The sequence below is a fragment of the Dipteris shenzhenensis genome, chromosome 4 (assembly GCF_047967505.1).
Source record: "Dipteris shenzhenensis isolate YYH24624 ecotype China chromosome 4, Dip_SZ_1.0, whole genome shotgun sequence".
NCBI lineage: Eukaryota > Viridiplantae > Streptophyta > Polypodiopsida > Gleicheniales > Dipteridaceae > Dipteris > Dipteris shenzhenensis.
In genome coordinates, this window is record NC_141599.1 from 22,281,874 (window position 1) to 22,308,010 (window position 26,137).

The window sequence follows — 26,137 nt, forward strand, 5'->3', positions numbered from 1 at the left end:
AATCACAACTATTACAAAAAGGACGCAAGGGGTCACGGCTAACTCGAGGACCGCCACATGCACTGTAGTGGTACTCTACCAAAGGGTTGTTGAGGTGGACAAAATGCAAGTCGCTTGTGACCTATGCAAAAAAAAATTTATTTTGTTATGAGTAATAAAGGCCTAAAGTTTTAGACAAGCATGAAAATCATTAGGGATGGCACACCTTCTTCCCATAACCCAACTGTGAAACTTGTCGCTCAAACGCATTTCGCAATGTTGTGCAGAGCATGCATTCTAGGATTGCTCCTAAGGTGGTAAAGTCAAAAACCCCAAGTGCATGATGGGCACACATATATGAAATGCTTTTGGCCACGTACATCACTACACCTTCGTCAACAAACTCTTCCATTAGGTGAGTGAGTGTATGCTTCCTGTCTGCAATGAATGACAACTAGCGTGGAGCAAGAAAAGTGTTTAAAGGAAGAAGAAAAGAAAGGCACAAAGGCAATAGGTCTTCTCAAAAAAAGTTTGAAATTACCGTGGCACAATCTTTTGGGTTTGGACCATCCCCAACGATGATCTGGTCGGTAGGTGGTCCATCAAGGTCTACTTTTAGAATGACAAAAGCCACTGTATAAATAACTGAAATAAAAGAAGACCTGAGGTTTTCCATTTGATGTGTTGCCCAAGGCATGTTAACTTGTATTACATTGTCTGGGACAAAAGAAATAAAGCCATCAAAAGGCTCGACTTTCAAAATAGTTGTTGCGTCAATGTGCAGGGAGAAAGATGACGTACCACCTTCACCAGATGCCTTTTTTGTAATGGTAGGCCCCTCTATCTGCACAAAATCGTCTACTTGCAATGTATCTCGCATTTACAAAACATAAACATGAGGAACATGGAGTGTGATTGTCTCTATACAATCTTCATCAGTAAGATTGACACGTAAAAAGACTGGATACGGTACATCTTTGGCCTTATAAGTGCCATACTTTGCCAATATCTTGCCTTCGAAAGGGAGACGATAGGGTACAAACTCTGACAATGTAGGGATTAACAATTTTGGTAGACTACTTGCATTCACGAGACATGGATGCAATGGAGTTATTGCCTTACTAGCTTCACCATCTTCACCTACACCATTGGTGGCTTAGATTGGTGGATCAAAATTTTCATCATGGTGTTGTTCGTTATCTTTTAGCCCGGAAGTTGAAGCGGCTGAAATAAAAGTTTGCCAGCTTAGAAACTGATGTCACAATTGTTGAATTAATTATTGTAGTTTTGGTGGATCAAATTTTTCATCATGGTGTTGTTCGTTATCTTTCAGCCCAGAAGTTGAAGCAGCTTAGAAACTGATGTTAGAATTGAATTAATTATTATAGTTGGCATCTTTTATTTATCTTGTTTACTTTTCGTATATGTTCTATTTTTCATTTGAAATGCTTGATTAAATGTTTCAAAAGTGTTGATGTCTAAGTATTGAAAAGTTTGAACCAAAATTGAGGTCTAAGTAGCCAAAAACTTCAAAAGGTTGTTTCAAAACTTTGACTATCAAAAATAGACTACTAGAATAAAACCAAAGCAATAAATACATTGACCAATAACTATGTTGGATGATCAATAGTATGTTCAAATAATAAAAAAGTTGACGACTAAGTCAGGCTTAACAAAAATAAAAGTTCATGACTAACTTTATGCAGACCGAATTGAGAAGTTTCTCTAAGCATTGGTAACTGCTGAACTATTTTGCTCGTCTACAACGGGTGGCTTTATGACAATAATAAAATTGCATTTGAGTTTAGTCTTGGAGCCCTTCCTCCGTAGCGTATTCCAAACTGGAAAAAGAATATCGACAACTAGCAGCAGAAATTGAGATCCTGAAACACAAAAGATTCATGATAAGGGCGTTAGAAAAAATGGAAATTCACCTTCGTCACACACCTTTTTTGCAGCTACATAGAAGCCCATTTTTAAGGTCTTCTTTACGATTTTTCTAACCCTAGAAGTCTTGCAAACACCTATGTCTTGAGTCGCGTGCTTTATTAGTCCTAGTGCCAGAGGCAAACTCATAACTGGGACTAGAGGTGGAGAAGTCATCTTAATCATGCAAACTCTAAAGGCAGAGATGAGATCTTGTTGTGTAAGTGTGCGAACAATGTTGGTCATTAGAGGTCCCAAATCTAGAATTAACATACACTCAATCAACCCTACGTACGCAATAAAATAAATATACGAAACAGAGTAAGCATTTGATCATGATACCTTCTATGCACCGAGAGCTTCTATTAGGATTACCAACCTTCGTGTCTAGATCTTGTTTTGCTGCAACATAACACTATTGTGAACTAAAGAATTGATGAGGCTTGTTAAAACAATAAGGGAACGGGCAACAAAACAATGACAAAGCTACCCATACAAACCTTTAGTAGGAGTGAAGTCTATGGACTTTAATCCATGATGTTCCATGCACAAAGCATTCTTGTCCTCTTGACCAACCATACGGGAATCGTTTACAGTTAATAACATGAGAGTCCTTGACAAACCAACTTAACTACGATGAAGAACTCAGCAAAGAATGATTACCACAACGAACAGATAGAGTGTCATTTGCATAGACTTCTTTAGGCTCTGCCATGCTTATCAATCCTATAATCAAAGAAGAAACGAAATCAGGGACTGAAAATGGAATCCGTAGGTAGCGAAAAGGTTGAAAGAGAAAATGAAAATGGAAGAACCTTTTTGAAAATTACCACTACTCGTGTCCATGGAATCACCAGAGCCTTGCAGGGCATCTTCATGCTTTAGAGCAGGTCCGATCGCCATAGAGTTGGAAATAATAGAAGTATAGTAATCGAAACAGTAGATGGAGCATGGAAAAGGATGGCTGCGACCCCCATTTTATAATAGTTATGAAAATAGTCCATTGCAGGTATGTTATGGCAATGGAACCTTTCCGAATGTACACCATGGTTCATCCATATCTTGCATCTTTCTGAATGCATGTCTGTTTCTAGGGCATCTTTTGCCAACACCAATGTTTTTATTCTATTTTTGCCAACACGTGCTTTTGGACTAGCCACCGCACAGTATACATACTACTTCCTTCCACTACTCCAGGGAGCGAGACCCGCTTGCAAGGTTAAATGCTCCAATGCTCCAGAGAGCGACACCCACTAACATGCAACAAATAGAATACCTCATAGAATGGCTCCAACACTCCAGAGAGCGAGCCTGCTCATAAGGTCCAATGCTCCAGAGAGCGAGACCCACTCACAGGGTTGAACATTGCAACAAATAGAATACCTCACAGAATGGCTACTAACTAGGGCTTGCATGCGATCAGGGTGGGCGCTAACCAACCAGATGGCAGAACATGTTTCGACGAGATGAAAAACCAACCACGAAGCGTTGGTGGCAGAACATGATTCGGCGATGAAAAACCATGCGCGAAGCACCAAATGGCAACATAGGATTCACCATAATTAAAGCAGAACAAACACAAAAAATCAGAATTAAACAATTTTCGCTTTCTTTGGGGGAGTCCTCGACTTAGGCCTCTCCCAAGGCAAGCCAAAACAAGGTGAATAAATTCATTTGGCCTGCCAAGAGGATGCAAATCTTTGGTCTTGCACATGGTCGTCTTACAGTGACCTTATGGTTGTAGCCACAGACATGGCCTGATATGCAGGGGAGATTCATGACGATGAAAGGATGTTAATTCATGGATGAATCACATGGGGAGGAATGCAAAGAGGAAGGTGAGATGGGAGGGAGAGAGGCAAGGGAACAAGAAACAGGAAGCTTGAATAAAGCTCGAATGCTCATTATCTATGGCGATGCTAGCTTGAAGCTCTCGGCTATGGCAAAAACTCCACCGTACTGCACTGCCAACCAAGATCACGTTAGCAATGCCAGGTACATAATCATGCCAGCAAGCTTGGAACATGGTAGGATATCTGTGGCAAGAAATCATCAGAAGCCTTTAGATCCTAGGTGTGAATCGACGTATCAGCTTGATGTAGACTCACTTACGCAGGTGTCGTCGACTTTTGGAATCTGAATAGATTTAATCTCTCTGCAACGTATCCTTTACTAGCCAAGAGAATGACATTGCAGTTGAAGAAACCATGGCCGGAGAAAAGTTGAAGGAGCTCATTCGATTGCATAGCACCTGGCTTCATAATTCAAGCCTGGCGAATCCAAAATGACTGCCCCTATTGTCGACGCTGTTGTGGAGTCCTCAATCCCGCTCCCTGATGATGTAGTCGAAAAATACAGCTTGCAAGGCAGAATCTGCTCATTCAATTTGTCTTGTTTGATTTCAAAGGGATCTTCACATAGATTTCCATGAGTTTCCCAATGGCTTTGATCCAGGTGCTATGTAAACTTAGCATCATGGGCACGACGCTTGAGCTCCAACTGGAGCAGCTATGCTTCATGGGCAATGACTGTCTGCTACTAGCATTGGGCAAGCTCCAGATTTCGAAGTGCGAGGGCGACACAACGGTCTTGAGGGGAAGGGGGAGAAAGCTAGGGAGGCCCCATGACAAACAAAGGATGCAGAAAGGGCTTATTAGAGTGGGAGATGGTAAGCAAAATCAAAGTGAGACTGAGCATGAGAAAGCTCATCTGGTTGAAAAGAGAGCAATTCAGCATCAGTAGCTGAGTTTGTTTCCAGGCCCATGAGCAGGCAGAAGGCTTGCTAGCCTTGGAAGGCCTACGCACAAGAAACAAGTTGAATCGCAAACACCTAGAATATTTGCAGACTTTCAACCAAACTCGTTAGAAATTGCACGCCAAACCAATAAAAAATTCACAATTTTTCAAAACAAAACAAGGTGGAGGGTCTCCTTTGAGAAGTGTGGTGCTGGTCTAAGGTCAGCAAAAGTTGTATGGTTATGGAAGGTGTATGGTTTAGTTTGTTTCAGGTTTGGAATTAATGGTTGGGTTTTGTTTTAGGCCCATAATTAATGGTTGGGTTTTGTTTTTTGTTTTTGTTTCCAAAGGTGGAGTTGGTTTAAGGTCTGCGGAAGTTGCATGGATTATGGTTTGTAGATGATTTTTTATTTTTCCTTTCTTTTTTAGGTTTTTTTTCCTCTCAAATTAGTGGGGTTTTTTTGTTTTTGTTTTTTTAATGTAAAGATTGTTTGAGATAGTTAGTTATCGACAAGTATGTAGACCATAGAATGGTCTGACCAATATGTGTATGTGATCCACTGTCGTTTTTTTTGTTAGGTATGTTAGTCCAAATGTGATCTAGCTTTTGGAAAAAAAAAAATGTGATCTAGCTATGACCCATATATTGTTGTGATATGATGGGGTTGAAGGGTGTAACCGAAAGTGTTCATAATGTTTTGTAGCATTTGTGTTTTGTTTGTTTGTTGAAGCATGTCAATGTTAAAGTCTCCTATGAAAATTGTCTTTTGTGTGTTAGTAGTTGTTGATAATTTCCTGTGAAGCAATTGAAAGAATGTTTTGTGTTTTCGGATGGTGATCTATATATGTTTGTGATTTTATATGTTTCATGTTTTGTTTTTTATTTTAGATGTCATTATTTCAATTCCGTGTAGCGATATTTTGTCTAAATTTTCAATGATGAAGTTTTTTCGGATGAGGGTGCAACTGTTATGATTGTTTATATATTGGAAGTCGGATGTTATATATGGTTGGTAGTGTTCAGTTTTTGCTCCTTGCAAACATATAATATCGAAATTGATTAGTGACCCTGTGGCTTGTATATCGTCTTTGTATTTATGTAATGACCTAGTGTTTAAAGATTGTATCATCGCAGTTGTGGCTATGTGTTGGTAAATTTTGTTGTTCAATGTTTCCCATTTTGATTGAGTGGTTAGCCTTTTCATTTCTTCGTGAACATCTTTGTCTATGAGAAGGTGTTGTTGTTGGAGTCGTTGAAGTAAGTAAAGGTTATTTATGTTTTTTACACGTGAAAGTGATGTGTATGCAAGGCCATGCATGCGAATTCCTATTGGTGAGAAAGCTAACCTATCCATCGTTAGTCCTTGTGCTCTGTGTATTGTTCTAGCAGTAGCAGCTACTTGGATCAAGAATTGTTGTCAAGTAAGGTACTTGTTTTAGAAAGGCCAATTTGTATTTCCCTTGTAACACGGAATATGGGTATCCATTTGTAATTGATGTTTGTAGTATATGCATGGTAGTTTTTTGACGGGTTTCACTCCCAATTTTCGGGTTTTGAAATTGAATCCATACGATGTCATTATTGTCGTAGGTAGACATATTCATAAAAACTCCATCTTCACCATTAATTAATCCATCTTGTTGGTTAATGTTCCCTGTACATAATTCAACTCGCATTCCTTCTTTGGTCTGTGTAGTTGTTCATAGTCCATCTATTGCTTTAGGGTTTTCTAAAATTTTAGACGAGATGCGACTATCATTGAGTGTATCGATTGCTCTGATATTATCGATTGAGGGTGAGGGGGAGATGCAAGGAGTAGAAGGAAATGATAGAAGTAAGAACATAGGCTAACAACAATAAGTTAGTATAGTAAAGGTGGGGGAAAGTATGGTCTCTAGGTGGCTCGCGAAGGCAAGATTGGTTTATGTATTGTATTTGTTCATTTGTATGTGTACAGTTTCTAAAAGAGTTTAATGTTTGTATGAATTCAATATTGTTTTAGCGCATTGTTTTTTTGTGTTCACAGCATTGTGGTTTTGTGAGCTAGTATGTGTTTGCCATTGACTGTATTGAGTCTTCTTCTGATTTGAATATCTAGCTATCTCTTACTGGTTTGGCTTGATATAAATCTCCACAGCAAATGACATCAACATTTCCAAAGTATTCTGAATGGTTTCTTTTGAATGTTCTCATGTGTAGGTCTGCAAAATCCAAAGTGTGACTTCCTACTAATGAGATTTCATCAAAGACAATAATTTGTAATTGTTCATAAAGACAAATTAGTATGTCAAGCTTTTCTTTTGAGAGGGATGTTAAGTTTTTTGTTTGTAATGGTAAATGCAGTGCGCAGTGTATAGTAAGGCCGTTTATGTTGTAAGCTGCTTTTCCTGTGTAAGCTAGCATTAATACATGTAATTTCTCATAATCTACATTTAAAATGGCTCAATTATAAAATCGGAGCAAATCTTGGACTATAAGTAAAATAAGGTATGTTTTACTTGTGCCTGCTCCACCAGTGAGAAATAAATCTACTTTTTCTATTGGGTGAATCCTTTTTTGTATCATAATATCATTGAACAGTTGTGTTTAAGAAGTAAGAAGCGAATCATTTTGAAATACTCATCATTGTGCATTAGGATTTGTTTTTTTAACTGGAATAATGAAATTTTCTTTTTTTTATCTGTACTTCGCATGTCAAATGCAATGCCATATGTCGAGAAGTTATTTTGTTCGGAATCATTGTTGTTAATATTGTCAATATCATAGTTGTTTATTTGTGGGATGTTGTTTTTCTCTGCTTTTTTATCATCATTACCTGTGTGTACAAAGCCTTATTTTGTAGTATAATGTCATGGCCAGAATTGAAGGCTTGTTGCCAACAACCATGTATTAATAGTTCATGGTTTTCATCGTCTTTAAAAGGGTAGTATAAGAGTACTTGTTCTCGATAGTAATTTTTTGGATCCTTGACAATATTAAACTTTATGAATATTATAATTCTTGGCTTGTGCCTTTTCTTAATGTTGCCATTGTTGTAATCATATTCTGCTGCAAATGTTACGAGACAAATGTCATCCATGTTTTTTCTTTTTGTGTATTTATTGATGATAGTATCACATGTGATGTTGGTGGAGGACTCACCGGCGAGGTCCTGTAGTTGTTTTTTTGTTTGAGGATTAGTGCTCTATTTTCTTCTTTGTTTGTATTTATAAAGTAGAAGCTTCTTGTTGTTCTATGTAAGGGTAAAGATAGAGTAATGAAAGATGCCAACTGTGCACTCATTTGTTGTGTATGCAAAAATGTGTTTCCCATTTTTCGTGATCTATCATATGCAGTATTGTTGTCCTGTATGCAAGTTTTAATTGTGTGGTGTTGCAAGAATTTCGTTACTGTGTCATCCATTTTTGTAATATATGAGATGCAGTATGTGGTGGTTGAATATGGGTCCATGATGTATTGTATATCCATATTTGATTGCCATAGGAAACTCATTTTTGGATTAAAAGCATTTGTGAAAATGTCCTTTGGTTGTCTTTTCAAGAATAGTGTTGGTTTTCCTATTTGTGACCGTATTGCCAGCACATATGTTGATATGTCTATTCTGATATTATCAATCCACTCAGTGAATGTGATATTTGTTTCGGTATCTATGGAGTGTAAATGTGTAGTAATTTCTGTGTATATTGCTTTGTTAATATGGAGATCATTAGCATCCAAAGGGGTTAGAATCATTGTTTGATGTAGTCGAGGCTTCGGATAATGAAATCTGCAATTACTAATTCTCTTCTTATGGCATGTAGACGTATGTTTGTGGGTTTGGATGTCCTTGATTTTTGGTGGTAGTAGGTTTTTGTCACATGTTATGTAGTTATCAACAAAAGATGTGATGTCATTATTGTCGTGAACTCCGTATGTTGGTGCATCTTCTATCCAAATGATTCCATGTTCATGTTGGCTTCCTCTACTTTGGAATTTGACAAAGAAGTAATCGTGTATTTTTGCGAGTATTTCATCGCCTCTCATTATTAGTTTGAGAAATTTTTTGATTTTATGAGTGTAATATCTTGCACAGATTGTTGCGTTGTTTCTTATTAAGTTCCTTGTGTCAGCATTCGTGTGTTGTTGTGTTATATTTTGTTTATTGATATTCAAGTATATGTCATCTGTCAAAGGTTCCCACATTCTTTCGGCACATGATAATGTCATAAACATAGACAGAGGCCCTAATTGCCTCATCATTGTGAATGCATCTTTCCTAAGTTTTTCTTTGTGGTCTAGGGAGGTGCGAAGGTTTTCGAAGTCCCTATACCCAACTTTGAATTTTAAAATGGCTTCAATGTTCATGTCATTTAAAACATCTTTACCGCACAGTACTTTGTTTTACAATGCACCTTTGCACAATCGTACCCAAATGGATTGCATTACTTGATTAATAAGAACCTTAATCGATTTAAAAAACAAGTTGGGTATGTTTTGTGAAAAGTTGAGGGATTTGTGTGTTAATTCCCATTTTGCGATGTCTTGATATGTTAGTCGAGGATTTTGAATATGTCTTTTTGAACCAAAGAAAAGCATAGGAAATTTTAGTTCTTCACTATACTTGTCTTGAAATAGGCCTAACAGTCTATTGTTTTCCAAAGAGGCTACGTAGTTGATATCAATTTCGTAATCTATGACATGTTCAGCTGTAATGATGTTATGGATCATAGTATCTATATAAGTTTCATCACTGTCGTCTAGGTAGGATTGTTGGTCGTTTTCCTCATCTTCTATATTTTCTTGTGAGCATAAGATTTCTTGCAAATGTTTTGTCCACTGTTCATTGATTTGAACATTGTTAGCTTTGTAAAGTGGGATTTGAACAAGTGTATGTAATGCTCGCATAAGAATAGTTGGTCTGACTTTCCCAATCAAGTATGTGCTTTTATATTGTAGTTTTTTTCAAATTCCAAGTATTATTGATGATTCATCATAAATAAATATTGGTAATATATGCTGGATATTTCTTGTGTCAGCCATGCCATTTACAATCCTACTGTGCATGTCGTACTGGCCTCCGTGTGTTAGTTCTCTTATTTGAGTATATGCTATTCTTGGTGCAACTAACCATTCTTCAATGTCATTAAGGATTTTAACATTTAACAACTCTGTGTTTCGCTATATTTGTTGAGGAAAAAAATTCTTTGACATGCTATTTAGTTTTATAGCTGTCTTACATTCTCTACAAATTCGTTGTTTCTTCTTCTCAAAAGGAACATTTTGTTGTCTTTTGGTTATTATCCAAGCATGTGTGGTTTGTTTTGCATACGTTGTTTGTTTTTTAAATAGTAAACGCTCACATGACAAATATTCGTATTTTGGAGTGTCTCGAATTGTGTTAATGTAATTTTTTACGAACTTTGAAGGAGTTCCAAATGCTTTTGAGTATTTTTGTAATGGTATACATTCATCTATTATGCATGCTCGCTTTCGTTTGTGTGTTGTCATTTTTAGTTGTGAGCTTAATGCTTGTTCTAGTACAAGCATTGTTGCTGCCTCATTGTGGTGCTGTAGTTGGTTGTGTTGTTTAGTGGCTTGGTTGTAATAATCATCTTTGTGTTGTGTCGTTGGTTTTTTTGTTTCTTTTTAATGTCTAGGATCCTACGTTTGATAGTATCGCTTCGAAGAATTGCTTCTGGGAATTTTTGGGTTAAGATGTCCATTGCATCAATGGTAGAAGTGAGTGCATTTACATTAATCATGTTTTCTAGAATACGACCCATGTCTTTGGTCCAACGAGTATACTTTGATGTTATTGTTTCCATTGTACACAAGAAAATTAGCATTTCTGGGGTTATTAGGAGGAGCTGTAGTTTTTGTGGCTTCTATGTAGATTCTTTTATTTTGGAAGTGTTTGTGTTAATTTGATTATGTGAATGATGTATTTCAAATTCAAAACTGAATGTGCGGGAGAAAACATGTTGTAAGAACAAGTCTTCAATACAATAGTAATTATTACGAGGAAAAGATGATACATTTCGATTGATTTACCGGATCATTACAACTGGATGACTCGCTCAAGACTTCGAGACTTCGCTCCTAACTTCGAAGAAAAGGCATAAAGAACAAGATCACACAACACCTTCATGACTTTGAATCGTTGCGCCTCAGAACAAAGTTCAATCACTGGCGCAACGAAATAACAGGGCCAACATCCCCTAACCCATCCGCTAACCACGCATCTAACCCAACTTAACCCACCCGGGTGCGCTAAACTGGTCAACTTGACAAGGGAACTTACAATACCGGATTTTTCCCAACCCAACCCACAAAAACAACACTATCCTAAGAAGACCGATGTTTCTGTGTGAGGCTCAAAAGTGTACTAAGCTCTACCCGATTGGGGGCAGACCAAAAATGTAGGGAGTCCAAAATGTGGAGAAAATCTAAAATGTATTGATAAGGTGAACCCTTAAAGTTCGGCATCCAATGAGAAATGTGGTTACCGCCATTTGCCATTTTGCCATAACTTTCTCCCTTGGTCACTCTTCTTCTTCTTCTTCTTCTTCGTCTTCTTGTTCAGCTATGGTGGATGTCGACGACCAGCACAGTTGGACTACCGTCGTCGGTCGCCGTGCCTTCAAGCTCCAATCCTCTTCTCATTCCTCCATTTGCCATTTGCAATTCCCTCTCCCCTCCCGCTCCCCTCGTCCCCCCCCCCCCCCTCGCAGCACCCGTGCCTCCTCCTTCGTTTCCCCTCAGCCTCCCCCTCCTCCCCCCGACCATTTGGATGCCTCCGAAATCGTTCTCCGCATGAAGCGATCTATGTTGCGCGTCCAGGAATCCGAGTTCTTCAAGCGCTTCCTTGACCAGATGCGGAGCCCTCAGGTTCTGGATAACCTTCGTAGAGCCGCGGCACCCCTTCGAGGCGCCGAATTGTGTGCTCACAAGCGCGCCACTTTTGCTGCAGCCGCTTGTCGAGAAGACGGTCACGGGAAAGGTGTTTCTGAAGTCCCTGCCAAGGACGGCGCCGATGTGCTGGGCTTTCCGAAGGGAATGGCGTCCACCAAGCCGTCTCTTGAAGGTTTTCCGGAGGAATCGACACGAAAAAATGGGACGATCGCTTCGACAACGTTAGTAAAGCATGACGAGGGCGCAGAAATCGTGGGCGTTGAAGGGGAAGAGAAACTGTTGAATGGTCCCATTTTCTTGGGTCGTAATGTCGACGTCCCTCGTAAGCAGAGGTGTGACAATCACACCAATGACAATGACGAACAGTGGCATTTGCAGATAGTAGTGTATGGGCTTGGGAAGATCGCAGATTCGGAAGTTTCCCGATGCCAGTTTTCCTTAGTTCTTTTGTTGAAGCAGAGCTTTTCTTGGATTGCTGGCGTTGAAGTCTACGATCCCGTCTTGTCTCAGTCCGAATGCAAAGTTATCGAGGGCTTTGGGTGCTCCCCCATTTCCATCAACGAGGAGGGCAGGCGCAGTATCGATAGGCCCACATTGTTCTACATGCCTCACTGTGAGGATTGGCTATATGACAACGTTTTGCAGGCCAATTGGACACCCCAGAAACTGAGCCGATTGGCTATCTTAGGCAACAGCTTTAGGAGTTATCAGGAGAGGTGGTCGTCTTTCCTTGGGACCAGATCTAAACCTCCGCCGACTTATGTTTTGGAGCTTCAGCAAGCTGCTCAGGAAATTCCCCTGGAAGCAACTTCTTCTTTAGATCTTCCTGTATTCAATAACATGAGCTGGCATTTTTTCCAGGAAGTCTCAGACAGGTATACTGTTTACTCGAACCTTATTTCCTCTGAGCGTCAAGTTTTGTATGACACATTGGTTTTCCAGGAAGTCTCAGGCAGGTATATTGTTTACTCAAACCTTATTTCCTCTGAACATCGAGTTTTGTATGATACATTGGCTTTGGAGAACCTAATCCTGCTCTGATTATTCTAGTCGTGCTCCTTTGTTAACCTGCTAGGGTCCATGGAATCATGATTAGATCATTCCAAAGGTCTTAGCACTTAAGGGGAGACGGGGTGGAAATGGATGCATCATGTTTTTAATGATACTTGTTCATTTCCCAGCCTAAAACCATCATAAATCCACATGTCATGTGCTAACGAAGTATGCGACTAGGATGGAAATACAACTTTATCTGCCATATATACTTGATCTTAGGCCTTGGTTCAGGATGGGAAAATGTATGGCGTCTCCCACTCTTTTCCCATTCTAAACAAGCTTGTTGAGACGGGAATTACAAACCCATGCTTGTTTCCAGAGAAATTACAAACCCATGCTATTCCTATCCTAAAGGAGTTCATGTGCTAAGGCTCTTAGTTTTGGCCCCTCTTAACTGTCCCAGATTAAGCGCTTATTGTTTACTATTTTTAAGACTTTCTTTATGTTTCGAATCTTCACCCAAGCAGGGAATCTAATGTTTTACCATTGCAATGGTTTTTGATTCGAGTGTGGGAGTTTATTTGTGGGTTTCTTAGGTCCCTGCTGCAGTAATTGATATATGAGAGGCCTTCTTAAAGCTTTTTCTCAAATTTTTAAACGGGTGTAATTGTATGTATGCAGTGTAGGGTGTAATTTCACATATGCAGTCTGTTGTAGCTCTTGAGATTGGCGAAGTGAAGCCTGGATAGCTGCCTCTTAACTTCAACCGTTCATTATGGCCAGTCTTTCTTTCAAGCCTCAGCTGTCGAATATAACAAGTTGGCCTATGTGCAAAGCTGTGATTCTCAAAGCAGTCATATCTCATATGCTACTGCATGTGTTGATGGATGGCAATCCTATGAATAGGCTTCTGTAGCATGCTTTCTCACCATGCATCGCAACAGGTATGATAAAAGCCATGAAGGGACCGCGACAATGCATGATTGCATGAGATTTAAAACTTAACAATATTAAGTCTTGAATGAGTATTTTTGGAATTATAATAGGATGTGGACATTGATAATGAGCTTCAGAAGAGGATATTTTATAGAATGACGAAATCGACAGGCAAGGGTAGGATGATGCCCAAGCGAACAAGTGAACATCCTCTGATTGATTGAATGGGATTTCACGATGCCAGGTGACATCCTTAGATGGGACTGTAACAGGCACATTAGCTAAACTACTCTCTCACTCGTCTGCAAACTATTGGACTGTTTGGCTCCATCAAACCTGCTTGTCCAACCATTGTGCGGCTGGTCTAGTTCGAAGCCACCGCAAAGCTTGGTGATCGGTTTTGACTGTGAACTCTTGCCCAACAAGAAATGCTTCCATCTGCTAAGGGCATGAATAACAAAAAGTGCTTTGTCATATATAAGTATAAGCATGTGGTTTAGGCTGGTATCAACATGCATCCCTAAAACGCAATGGAGTGACCATGCTGCTCTCTGAGGGCTTAGTAACTGGCATCAGTCCTCACATTGAATAGCTGATTAATTCGGTCAAAACCAAGTATGAGACCATCATTATTACTTCCTTCAATAAAGCAAAGGCTGTATGGGCTTTTGGAATGAAGCAGATGGATTGTGTGTTGTTTTTGCTGCTTGCAACAGATTAGTAATAGGCACTGCAATTTTTGACATTTGCAGAGTCCTTGATATGATTTTGGTAACATCAATAAACACATGTATCTTTTGTGCATTCCTAGTTCACAATGTCCTTGACCTTTGTAGGGTCTGACCAGACACTGAAGGGACAGATAATGTCCTGAGAAAGGTTTTTTCTTCGAAAGAGAAATCGGACTTCTTGATGTTGATGTATTACTACTTATCCTTCATGCTGAGTAGAATCATTTAAAAAGATCAGAATGTACACACACCTTTGTCAATGAGTTTCTTGAATACCTGCAACATCATCTCGTTAGGGGCAGGTGCACCTGTGAAACTGAAGGGCATGACGATGAACTCATAACCAGGCCTTTGTTGGAGAGCATTGCGATTATGACATCAAGGTCTTAGCATGAGTTGGCATTAATGATGGGGTTAGGTGCAAGTGTTGGACCTTTAAAAGGATATACCACAGTGTACAGGTGCCCTAGGATAAGGACACTCCTGGTTGATCTATAAATATGAGCTATGTGCTCATTTACAGGGATCCCTTGGGATAGACTTCTTCGGATATATCAGGGCCTTGAGTAGGTTTATGCCTAGTCTGGCCGAACATCTGGACTGCTGGACTCCCATGGTATGCGGTTGTGGCCATGGACGCAGCACGGTGCTTGGCTAAACTTAGTCTTTGAGGGTGATGTGTCAGAGTATAACTTGGACTACTCCCAGCCATGAGCCTAGCTAACCCTCGTCTCGAGTGCTCCTTTCAGTTGGTATCTGGATTCTGAGCCACTCCATTGCCAGAATTTGGGCGCTCATCCTTGAACGCTGTCTGTTTTGGTGCTCGCCTTGTTGATAATTCTTCTCCTGGATGTAGCAAAATCTTGAGGCGTATGTAGAGGATGCAGCTTTGGTGCATGCGTGTGCAAATTTTCCTCTTATGCAGAAGCCATGGACTTGACCAGAGCATGTCCTCATTTGCACTGAAAAGCTGTCTAGGTTGATTCATCAGTCTGAGCAGCTCGTTTTTGAGCTGTTTGGCTCATTTACTCAGCCTGGATTGGCTGTGTACAGCAGTTAGTGATTCAGCAGATTGCTGCTGTGGGCTGGCTGATCCGGCATATATATACATATGTGTGTGTGTGTGTGTGTGTGTGTGTGTGTGTACACTCTGGAGTGCAGAAAGACCCTGTTTGGGTGAAGCATGCAACAGCCATGCAGGCTGTATGGCAGATTTTGACAGGCTGTGTGCCCGGGTCTTTGTGTCTCTTGAATATATCCAAGTTTTGTTGCTGGCGTCCTTGATTCCTCGTTAAGGGGTGTACTTGTTAGAACAGGAAGCCAAGTTGAGTCAGTTTGGTGTGTTCTAGTGAGTCTAGTGTGAGTGCTAGTCTAGTGTGTCCTATGGATGCCACGTGTCACATTGGGAGTTATCCCAGATGCATTGGTGTTCATATGTGTGTGCGCGCTCTATATAAGTGCTGTGCTTGTCAGTGTCCCATGAATCAGTATCAAGCCTACAAGCTCTTTGGTCTACATGTGAGTACTTTCATTTTGTCAATTGTTCTTGCTATTTCATTTCCATTTCATTATGTCTCTCTTTGAGTATCATTATCTCTCTCCCTCTCCCTAGCCTGTCCTCTCTCTCTCTCTCTCTTTCTCCCTCTCCACCATGTGCCTTCACTTGTGGGTGGTGTGATTTGGTGTGATGCCAAGATGCAGTGATGATGGTGCCACAGATGGAGAGGTGCTCACGAGTCTTGTATAGAATCTCCTACTAACTTTGGCGTGTATAAAACTTTGGATCACGATCCGGGTGCACCCCAGTCCCATCTTGTCTTGTGAGGGTCATTGATCGCTTGGTCATGACCCATGGTGAGCATCATGAGTTTGGATCTTATGTTTGGATTTGAGTGGGGTTACATGGACAAAAGTGTAGTGCTTCTCTGATCTGGGTAGTCAATTACTGGGCTTATGTCCGCATAACTGTAAGTGAGGTTTCTTTCTTTGGAAATTTTTTTGTCTATCCTCGATATATGTGACATCACATCAAAACATGCTTCTCTGTCTACCTCCTATATGTTACAGAACGCAGAGTCTTAGGTCTCTACTACGATGTCATATGGTTGTGATCTTGTGAATCTGTGGGACGAGGTCTTGAGTTGACTCATGGTGATCCCTTGCAGCATGAGAGAGATCTATATGTAGATGCCTTGATGCTTGGACGAAGCCATCCTCATTCAGATGGAGGATATGATCCCTGTAGAAGATCATTTTGGTCCATGTGATTGTGGGGGGGTACCCATGTCCTATGAATGTAAACCCTGCTATAGGTTGCCTCTAATGATGTGATAGACCTCAAATTGTGTCAGATGCAAGAAAGGAGCATCTAGAGACTGTTCATATGGGAGAAGATGATCGATAGACATGCCTTGTGGCTGAAACCATTTGGTGGCCTGTGCATACTTACAATGCGTCTCTCCCTTCCATTTTTTAAGGCCATAGGGCTTGATTTAGTTCAAGTATATGATGATCTAGAATGAGGCATCAATGTGGAGGAGCCTTATTGGGAACTCGGCTAAAATAATGTCATGTGGAGTACATCTCTTTCTCCGATCATGTGAGAGAGCATCGTGAGTTGTAATATCTCAAAGCCAACCTATTGATCCTCTCTTAAGTTCTATTCGCTCAAAACATACTCGCACATAGAGCATCTAGTCGGATTAAAGAGTCAAAAGGTAGGGACTTCGTGGTTTTGTGTTGGAATCGTATCTCGAAGCACAGTCTCTCCAATCTCAATGAAGATGCATACCATCTAGTCAAGTGTGCTTGTGCTGCCGGTTTCATGGTAAGCTACTTGTGAAAATGCATTCAAGTATACATAAGATTTTCCTCTCTCAAGTGAAGGCCTTACATTGAAGCTGAGCAGCATTGGTGTTGAAGATCTTACTTTTACCCAAGTTGATCTTCATGTCTTGACTCTCAAAAAAAATCTGCAAGGCTGCCAGATGCATCTGTAGTCCCTGTTGGAATATTAGGGTCACCTCTCCACTTGGGGGAGGACAACATATAATGCTAGATGGGACAGAGAGGTTGAGATTAGGGCTGCCATGTGGGGCAGCAGACTGGCTGCCAGATGGGCAGCACATAGTCCTACTGTGTAGCGAGGTTGTGAAGGTACCTGGGCTGGTGCAGCAGCAGGTACAGCAGGTGGCCGTAAAGATGGTACTGCAGCAGTACGGCTGACTGCAGAGCCTACTGCAGGAGTACAGGAGCAGACTGAAATCTGCAAACAAGTTGGCAGACATCAGAGGAGGCTAGCCAATGGCTGACTACCATATGGCAGGTGGGCAGCAGGGTTGCTGCTGGCTTGCAGAAGGCAGCAGGTATGGATCAGGGACCAGAGGCCAGGTGACTGCAGGAGCAGCCTTGAATAGGCCTAGGGACTGGTCGACCCAGTCTGCGAGGCAGTCGGCTGCCTCACAGACTCGTTGGCCAGTCTGTAACATTCTATAACCGTCTGAGGGCTGCAAAAGCCTATAAAAGGGCCCAATTGGGTGGGCATTTGTCAGTCAAGTCTTTGAGCAGACCAGTCTACTCCAGGGCCCAGGCCAGTTATCCATGGAAGCATAGGAGTGGCTGTATGCAGCAGGTTGTCTGAGTCATTCTGCAGAAGTCTCTGGACAGGCCAGGAACACAAAGGGGCAGATCTACCCACTATAGAAGAGCTGGATTGTGGGGCATAGGAATAGCAATAGCAGTCTCACCTAGGGCAGCTACTGAAGCTCTATTGAGGACACACCATGATCTAGGAGAAGTTTACTGTCACATCAGCAAACAGATCCTGTTCTTGGTGGCTTAGCAAATGTTATTTGCTGGTGTTGTCACATCAAAGCCTTCCTCATGAAGGGAAAACCAAAGGTTAATCCCACAAGGTAAGTCACAGTCTAATGGAGATTTCTAAGAAGACAAGTCAGGTGATTCAAAGAAGAAAAAGAAGTGCTTCTACACTTTGCTAAATACTGCCAGACGAAGAAAGGAAATAAGCTAACATCTCAAAGGGAGACCAACTCAGAAGCCGCCACCATCATCATGGAGGAATTCTTCCTGGTGAAAATTGCTAAGACGTACTCAGTGACTAATGGAGGAGACGATTGGTATGCCAACAGCAGAGCTATGCTTTGTACTTGAACATCACCTCTATTTATGAGATTTGTTTGGCGGAATATATGTTTGTATTCCCTCCATATCTGAAGTGCTCTCTCTATAAGCAATGGAGTGAGTTGGCATTCAAGTTTTATTTGTGGGATCTCAAGTCTTTCTCTTTTCCGCTGCTGCAAAAGGGTTGGCTGTAGCAAGCAATCCTTTTCTCTAACATGGTGTCAGAGCCAAGCATCTGACGAGCTCTGGCATCTTGGAGACCAACAAGAAGGACGGGCTTTCTCCAAACTGAAGGGTGGAAACCTTCCTGAGGAGGGGGGAGCATCCACATTCAAGTGTGTTGTGATTGACTTGCATTGAGCACAGAAATAGGGCAAACCGACTTCAGGTCATCTACACCTTGCCATGGGATCCTAGATGATTCCTATCTTCTAAGGGGGACGACTGGATGGATCTGTTGGTCTTGTGTCACCACAATGTAAATATAAGTCAAAGTACAATTGACCATTTATTTGATCATAATTAAAGAGTTTTTTCATCTAGGTTAATTATGGTCAAAAGAGTTTTTCTATTGGTCAAAGAATTGACTACGGTCACAGATACTTGACTTTGGTCAAGTAAGCTTGATCTCGGTCAGGAAGACTTGGTTTATACCAAGAAGGTTAACTGCGGTTAACCAAGATGTGCCAACTTGGGTTGGAGAGACTTGATTATAATTAAGTCGCCTCGACCCTTGGTCAAAGCCCCTTAATTATAAACTCCGGTCAACCAGAGAATAAATATATTTATATATATTTGTTATATGTGCACATGTGTTCAATGGGGATGCCCACCGTGACTAGAATTAGTCCACAGTGTGTTATTTGCATGCAAAGCGCTAACAATTAATGGGTGCCTTGGTGGTGTGCTTTAATTAATTGTTGTAGGTACTAGGAAGAGTTATTTTCCTAAGCGCTACGGGAGCCTAACAGGCATCTAGGAGGCGGTTCGCGTGACCAAGTGCTTCGAAGACTCCAAAGTAGCCCTTAGTGGCATGTAATAGGACTTAGTCTAGATTTTAGACAAGTGGCATGTTGCCAATTTGAAATGAGCTTGAAGCTTTTGTAATTTTGGATTCACATAAAATTTTTTGTATGAGCAGCTCTACGCTGAACTGTGTACTCACTTTCTCTCAAGGAATAAAATACCTTCGGGGGGGGTCCAGCCCGACATGTTGTCTTGGGTCCTAGCTGTCTGTAGAGAGAGGGAGAGAGAGAGCGCTTATGAGAGTGTTTCTGCAGTAATTTATAAGTGGGAGGTTTCATCTTGGATCATGAAGAATCCGGAGCACTAAATTTTTGGACCAAGGAGTGTACGCAATTTTCATACTGATCCGATTGTTTGTGGATGCTGTGGGTCAGGACCTGGAGATGTGGGTACATGGATTAGATATTGCTTTCATCCTCAGCTTGTTCAAGAGAGCTTTTCTAAGGGAGCTGATGGAGCATGTGCATTGACACATGTGGGTGTGGGTCCACTGTGGGTCGGTGAGAGGGTGTGTGTTGGACTATTAGGGTCACCTCCCCACTTGTGAGCCTCGATACGGTTGCTTGATGGGATAGAGAGGATGACATATATTGCTAGATGGGATAAGGAGGTTAAGATTAGGGCTGCGATGTGGGCAGCAGACTGGCTGCCACATGGGCAGCACATAGACCTGTGTAGCCAAGATTGTGAAGGTACCTGGGCTGGTACAGCAGCAGGTCAGCAGGTACAAATGGTACTGCAGGTGGTGCAGCAGTAGCAGGAGCAGGTACAGATGGTACTGCAGCAGCATGGCTGACTGCAGAGCGTACTGCAGTAGTATAGCGGCAGACAGAAGTCTGCACAGTGCAGACAGGTCGCAGACCAATGGCTGGCTACCATATGCCGGGTGGGTAGGAGGGCTGCTGCAGAGCCTAGGTCTGGAGCAGGGGCCAGCGGCCAGGTGAGTGCAGGAGCAGCCTTAAATAGGCCTAGGGACTGGTTGGCCCAGTCTGTGAGCAGTCGGCTGACTGACAGACTTGTCGGCTAGTCTGTAACAGGTCTGAGGGCTGCATAAGCCTATAAAAGCGCCCAGCAGAAGACATTCTCACAGTCGTTCTGCAGGAGTCTTTGGACTGTTCAGGAGCAAGCAAAGGGGCAGATCTACCCACTGCAGAAGAGCCGGTTTGTTGTGCACAGGAGAAGCAGTAGCAGACTACCTAGAGTAGCCACTGAAGTTCTATTGAGGACACGTGGTGATGTAGGAGAGGTTTACAAAAATCACATCAGCAAACAGAGCCTGTTGTTGGCAGCTTACTCAGCGCATGTTTGCTGATTTTGTCGTCACAGTTATGGCTATATTTTGTACTTGGACATCGTCTCTATTTATGAGATTTGTTTAGCTGAGTATATGTGCTTAGTCTCTCCATTTCTGGAGTGTTCTATTTATAAGCACATGCAGTGAGTTGGCATTCACATTTTGTTGTGAGATCTCAAGTCTTTCTTTATTCCACTGTGTAAGGGTTGGCTGTAGCAACTGTCATTTTCTCTAGCGGTCCCTCTGTTGTGTTTGTGATCAACACCATGTCATCAGCTTAAAGCAAGATAGGCTTGAGGTCTGCGCAAGGATTAATCCATTGCCACCTAGCGTGTCCAGACTCCACAAAAAGGCCAACTCCTTTATGTATAGACCGAAGACGGTAGTACATCCTTGTTCACCCCAATGTGTTGTGGACCTCCTATGATCGTCCTTGTATTGTACCGGTGTCTCTCTCATACAAAGCTATGGCACATCATGTTTGATACTAGGGCTCAGAATTGTACGATGAGGTAAGCCTGTGATAGTGAATCAAAGGACTTCTGTAAAGCAACAGTATATTCTCTGTTTCCGGTGTCTGTCTTCCTCTATGATGGCTTTGAGGGTAAATATGTGGTTCAGTGTGGACCTATCTTGTCTGAACCTGCCAGTCCAGTCACGTGCAGGCCTGCGCTCTCGACACACTCACGCTCATGCATATCAAGAGCTTGCCCGTATACTTTGACCATCAATTGGCCAACCATGACAGTATGGCTATGATGGTGTTTGTGGTCAAACGCCTTTGGCATGAGGCTTCGTTGAAAAGTTTGGCCAGGGTTGAAGCAAGGACCCAGGAAGGGAGAGAGTTTGTAGAGTAAGGAGCAAGAGAGGGAGAGTGCACAGGTGAGAGAGGAAGTGAGAGAGCCTAAATAGATTAGGAAGTATAGCTGTCACATGAAAACGTCCCCTATAAGAGTTGGGAGGCCAACTCATGTATGGAACAGTTTCATATGTGTGTGTGCATTGCCATATGGTGTCTATGGCCTTGCCATACAGTATTTACTCTAGTTCATGTAAGTTTCTTACTGAAATCTATAAAACAACCCTGAAATCTATAAAATTTTCTTGAATCTGCTTTGAAATGCTGCCTTGTGTGCTACCTCTTGGATAGAGGCTGCACTGAGGCAAACTAAAATGGGTGGAAGCTTTCTTTTCATGGTCTAAGAGTGATCAAACTTTCATGAGGTGCAAGGTGGTGAGGGTGAATCTGCCTTTGTGGTGAGAAGAGAGCACAACACAAGTGGAAGAGAGCTGAGATAGTATCCCAAACTTCAACCAGCAACAACTATTGTGTGAAGAGATTGTAGCTTAAATACTAAAGCCTCCCCTAAACCCTGAAGATGCAATATGGCATACCTAATTTTCACAACTGAAGATGGGCTCTCGCATAGAACTACCTACAACCATTTTAATCCCATTAGATGATTTCTCAAAACAAAGTACCTTTTTCACTTGACATGAGTGGGATGCCAGACAATGGTCATCAAGGCACAGGCTTGTTTTCAGGGGGTACTTAGTGTCACCCTGCTGTGATTTTTGTGAGTTGGGGATATACCTATTGCAACCGCCTATAAAGTACTGTTTAACTGTTGCAGACTCTTGCTAGAAGCAGGCAAGCCTACTGGTTGTATCGTGGAGTATGTTTTGAACGTTTTGATTTATGATTGTAAAATACCAGTAAAGCGTGTGACATTCATTTCTCTTTTGCAATATAGATTTGTCAGTGTTTTGCAGTGCTTTGTTGGCTGAATAGTTGTTCTTTTCTCCAGGTGGTCAGAATGTGATGTGGCAGGAACTCTGTTTTAAGAAACTGCCAAGACATGGAAACATGGATCTTTACATCACTGACTGGTACTTTTGATTCAGAAAAGCTGGCAACAATGCCCTTCGTACATGCATCTTGGGCTAAAGGATTCTGCCAGGAATTATTCAGAGTGTTTTCCGTCCCAATGCTGAATGTGGGATGTGAAAGGTTGTAACTCTCTGTATCATTTTATGCCTCTATTAGGCATATTTCATAGAAGCCCTCAATTTGAAAGAAGGGCCCATTTAAAAATAAATTCTAATTCATTTATGATGCTTTTGTATAACTAGATAATGCTGTGCTAATCAGGTTCTTGCAAACATTGAGTTGGTGATTTTGCATTTTAGACTTGATGAATGTATCAAGTTCACATTATGGTATGAAATTCAATTGTACGATTAACAAAATGAAATACTGGTGTATAAGCAAAGATGCCGTACATAAATACATACATAATACAGGTATTGGTAGCAAGTTGTTTCGCTTGTTTTATAAAAAAGCTAATTTGTAAGAAGCAAATGCCATACATACAAATCTACATACACACATACATACATACAGGTTTTGGTAGCCAGTTATTTTGCTTGTTTTATAAAAAGGTTAATTTTTAAGATTGGATATATTCTAGTCTTGTGAAGGTGTACGTATAAATTAAGACTAAAACACGCAGGGGAATACTTATCAGCTGTTCAGTCCTACATTACTACATGATGTAATACAGTTGGCGCTGAAAGTAGAGACTGCTGGACACTGGTAGGAGTTTTGGTGACGCAGGGGAATACTTATCAGCTGTTCAGTCCTACATTACTAAATGATGTAATACAGTTGGCGCTGAAAGTAGAGACTGCTGGACACTGGTAGGAGTTTTGGTGATGCAAGAGACCATTCATTGGGTAAGCCTTTGCTCGAGAAAGACATACTCCTTCCGGTTGGTGGCTTATAGAGGCCTTCCTATTGTCCCTTGGCTAGAGCAGTTGAGGAAAGACGTAACCTGCCATTGTTGTGAGGCAGAGAACTTGGAGACAACTGCCCCACTACCTGTGGAGTCGCCTTGTGGCTTGGAGGATGTAGCCGTGCTTCCTCAAGATGGTTGACGTAGAGGATTTGGTGGGTATTCACTTGTGGCATAGCGGCCTGGGTGGTAGAGAGGTGTCAGGCTTCTCCCATAGGTGATTTCCTTAGCTTACCTGATAGATGGAGAGAGCGAAGTACAAATAGGGAAGGTCAATGTATTATGTATTCAATGCAACGAGGCAACTCAAGTTCTTGGAGTGCAAGGAGGTGAAAGCAGCTCATCAATCTGTCAGACGGAGGTCGTAAAGGTCAGGAGGTGAAAGGAGCTCATCGATACCCTCAGATGGAGGAAAAATCGTATAGTAATTGTGATGTGCCGAGTCTAGATCCAAAACACTTGGTAGGATGAATTGGATTCTCTCCAATTAAATGGCTTCTAGTCTTAATTTCACTCCACCCATCAATTAGATTATCACTGTTTTATGAGCCTTCAAGAATCTTCCAACGTAACGCTCTTTCCAATGTTGTGGAAGCTTTGGTTTCATTGACAAGGCATGAAGACTTTTTTGTGAATGTGATTAATCAACTTGGTCTCATATAGGGTTATCATTGGCCCTTCGGTCAAGATGCTTGAATTCTACACATTACACTCTTATTCCTTCAAAAAGAGAGAATAGAATGGTCAAGGTCGAAGGTGGATGCAATAGTCTATTTTAGATCAACATGAAGATTGCTTTCTAATGAGTTGCTTGGTACTCTACCGTTAGAGAGACCTAAAGACATCAAAATATTGATTTTATACTTGGCTTCTCTCCTCCTAATCAAGCGCCTTATTCTGCTAGGTGCCACAAGCTGATCCTAGGGTAGATACATGTGTTGATTGCCCCCAAATTTCACCTTTTTTCTTTCCAGCGTTGCTTTTTGGGAAGAAAGGTTGATTGTGGGCATGTGCATGAATTACACGGCTTCTAATAAGATAACTGTCAAGAACAGGTTTTCAAAACCAGACATCCTGATTGGTAAAAGGCCACTTCAATATCAAGCCATGATAGGTGTGCATTTGCTATGAATCTCTCATGGTATGCTTTTGAGTATTTAGTGATCTCCTTTGGACTTACTGATGCCCTTGTAATATTCAATCATGTGATGGGTTGCATATTTAAAAATTGCATCAATTTTGTTGGGATGTTATTTGACAATGTTGTTGTCTTTAGTGAGAATGAAGCTGGGCTTGTAAAGTACATCTTGAGATATCTTATGAGATTCCTTAAAGAGAACTGCCAAGATGAGTGAACTATTCTTACAAGAGATCGGACCTTGGGGTTGCATCATGTCATGTGAGCTAGTTAAGATGGATCTTGACAAGCTTAAGGTTATTTTAGAATGTGTGCACATTTACAAGGTGTTGCACATGGATTTCATCGTGTATGATCTTATATATAATGGTTTTGGGAAGGAGATTGATCAAGCAATATGATCATGCCAAACGTGTGAAAGCATTTTGTTTGACATGCACGTGCTTGTGAGCTTGTATTGAGTCTAATTTTGCATGGACATGCCATGGTTCATGAAAGGAGGCGGCTCAAGAAATTAGAGTTGAGCCGTGATATTCTACTCTCAAACTGAGAATTTACCTACAAAGAGGCTTGCAAAGTTTGATTGTGCGGAAGTATTGTTTGACAATTTTGTTTGTCTTGACTTGGTTCTTTAAGCTTTTATCACCATGGATGCTAGGGATTTGCTAAAGGTGCCATCTTTTTTTATTTTCTTATAAATCCAACCACATTTTTTGCAAGTGGTGGTTTCCTTGGAATTATTTGTAGTTGAAATGGAAGGAAGCTTTGATTCTTCTAAAGTAGCATCAAAATTTTGGTGTGACCTTTTGTCACAAACATTATTCTATGAATAATTTGTTGCATAATTGCATTATACTTAAGTAAAGTTGGATGCATCCCTTTAACAAGATTCATCAACCAATCCTTTATAATGAACAATTTTTATAACTGTGTGAATTAATTTATTGCTTAGTACTCTCCTTGAATTGTTTGCTTTCTTTAGTTATCATAGCTAGAATGTCATCATATTTTGATGGAGGTTAAATGGTAGTAGATTACAATTCTAGAATTGAGGTGCTTTGTAGAAGAGTCTTAGCTAAGCAATCGCTGCTCCGAAGTATGCAACCCATGGTGGTTCCCATAGAAGGCTTATCCATAATTGAGTTGCTTAAGCATCCATCTTGCTGTTGCGCTTGTGAGATTATAACCTTAAAAAACTCTTTTATTCATTAAAAGAATATTGTAAATCAAGACAAAAAATCAATTGGAACAAATTAGCTCATTATAGAGCTAACATTGTCAATTAGGGACCCCCAAATTGAATTTGGGGCCCTATTAATTAATTAGCATGCGGAAGAGGGGGAGGAGACGCGATTGACAAAGGCAACGCACAATTAATTCATGTGCAATTAACAAAGAAGGGGAGGGTGCAGGAGTCTTCTTCGAGAAGCCTCTTTCTCCAAAATGTTTTGCAAGTGCCTCTTTCTCCAAAACGTTTTGCTGGTGGCTATATATACGAGGGCAGTCTGAAGGGAGGAGGTAGGGGGCTGTGAAGGCTCTCCAGACCTG

General features: G+C 41.1%; 1 protein-coding gene and 1 long non-coding RNA gene across 3 annotated transcripts; one reads left to right on the forward strand and one right to left on the reverse strand.

Annotated features, from left to right (window-relative positions):
* Positions 1–1,638: 1,638 nt before the first annotated feature.
* On the reverse strand, positions 1,639–10,790 carry LOC147902600 (uncharacterized). The gene is made up of 3 exons (XR_015540837.1): positions 10,757–10,790; positions 2,569–2,631; positions 1,639–1,862 (listed from the first exon to the last, which is right to left on the reverse strand). It is a non-coding gene; the product is annotated as an uncharacterized LOC147902600 (long non-coding RNA).
* A 330-nt stretch (positions 10,791–11,120) lies between these two features.
* SRR1 (sensitivity to red light reduced protein (SRR1)) lies at positions 11,121–22,792 on the forward strand. 2 transcript variants are annotated; one of them, XR_015540875.1, is made up of 3 exons: positions 11,121–12,408; positions 13,211–13,473; positions 22,465–22,792. XR_015540875.1 is itself a non-coding variant. In XM_087373459.1 (2 exons), exons 1-2 carry the CDS (start codon positions 11,207–11,209, stop codon positions 22,499–22,501), a joined length of 1,239 nt encoding a protein of 412 aa, XP_087229585.1. In that variant the 5' UTR covers positions 11,121–11,206; the 3' UTR covers positions 22,502–22,792. The 2 variants fall into 2 exon arrangements, 1 of the variants encoding a protein (XP_087229585.1); XM_087373459.1 differs by lacking the exon at positions 13,211–13,473.
* The last annotated feature ends 3,345 nt before the right edge of the window (positions 22,793–26,137 follow it).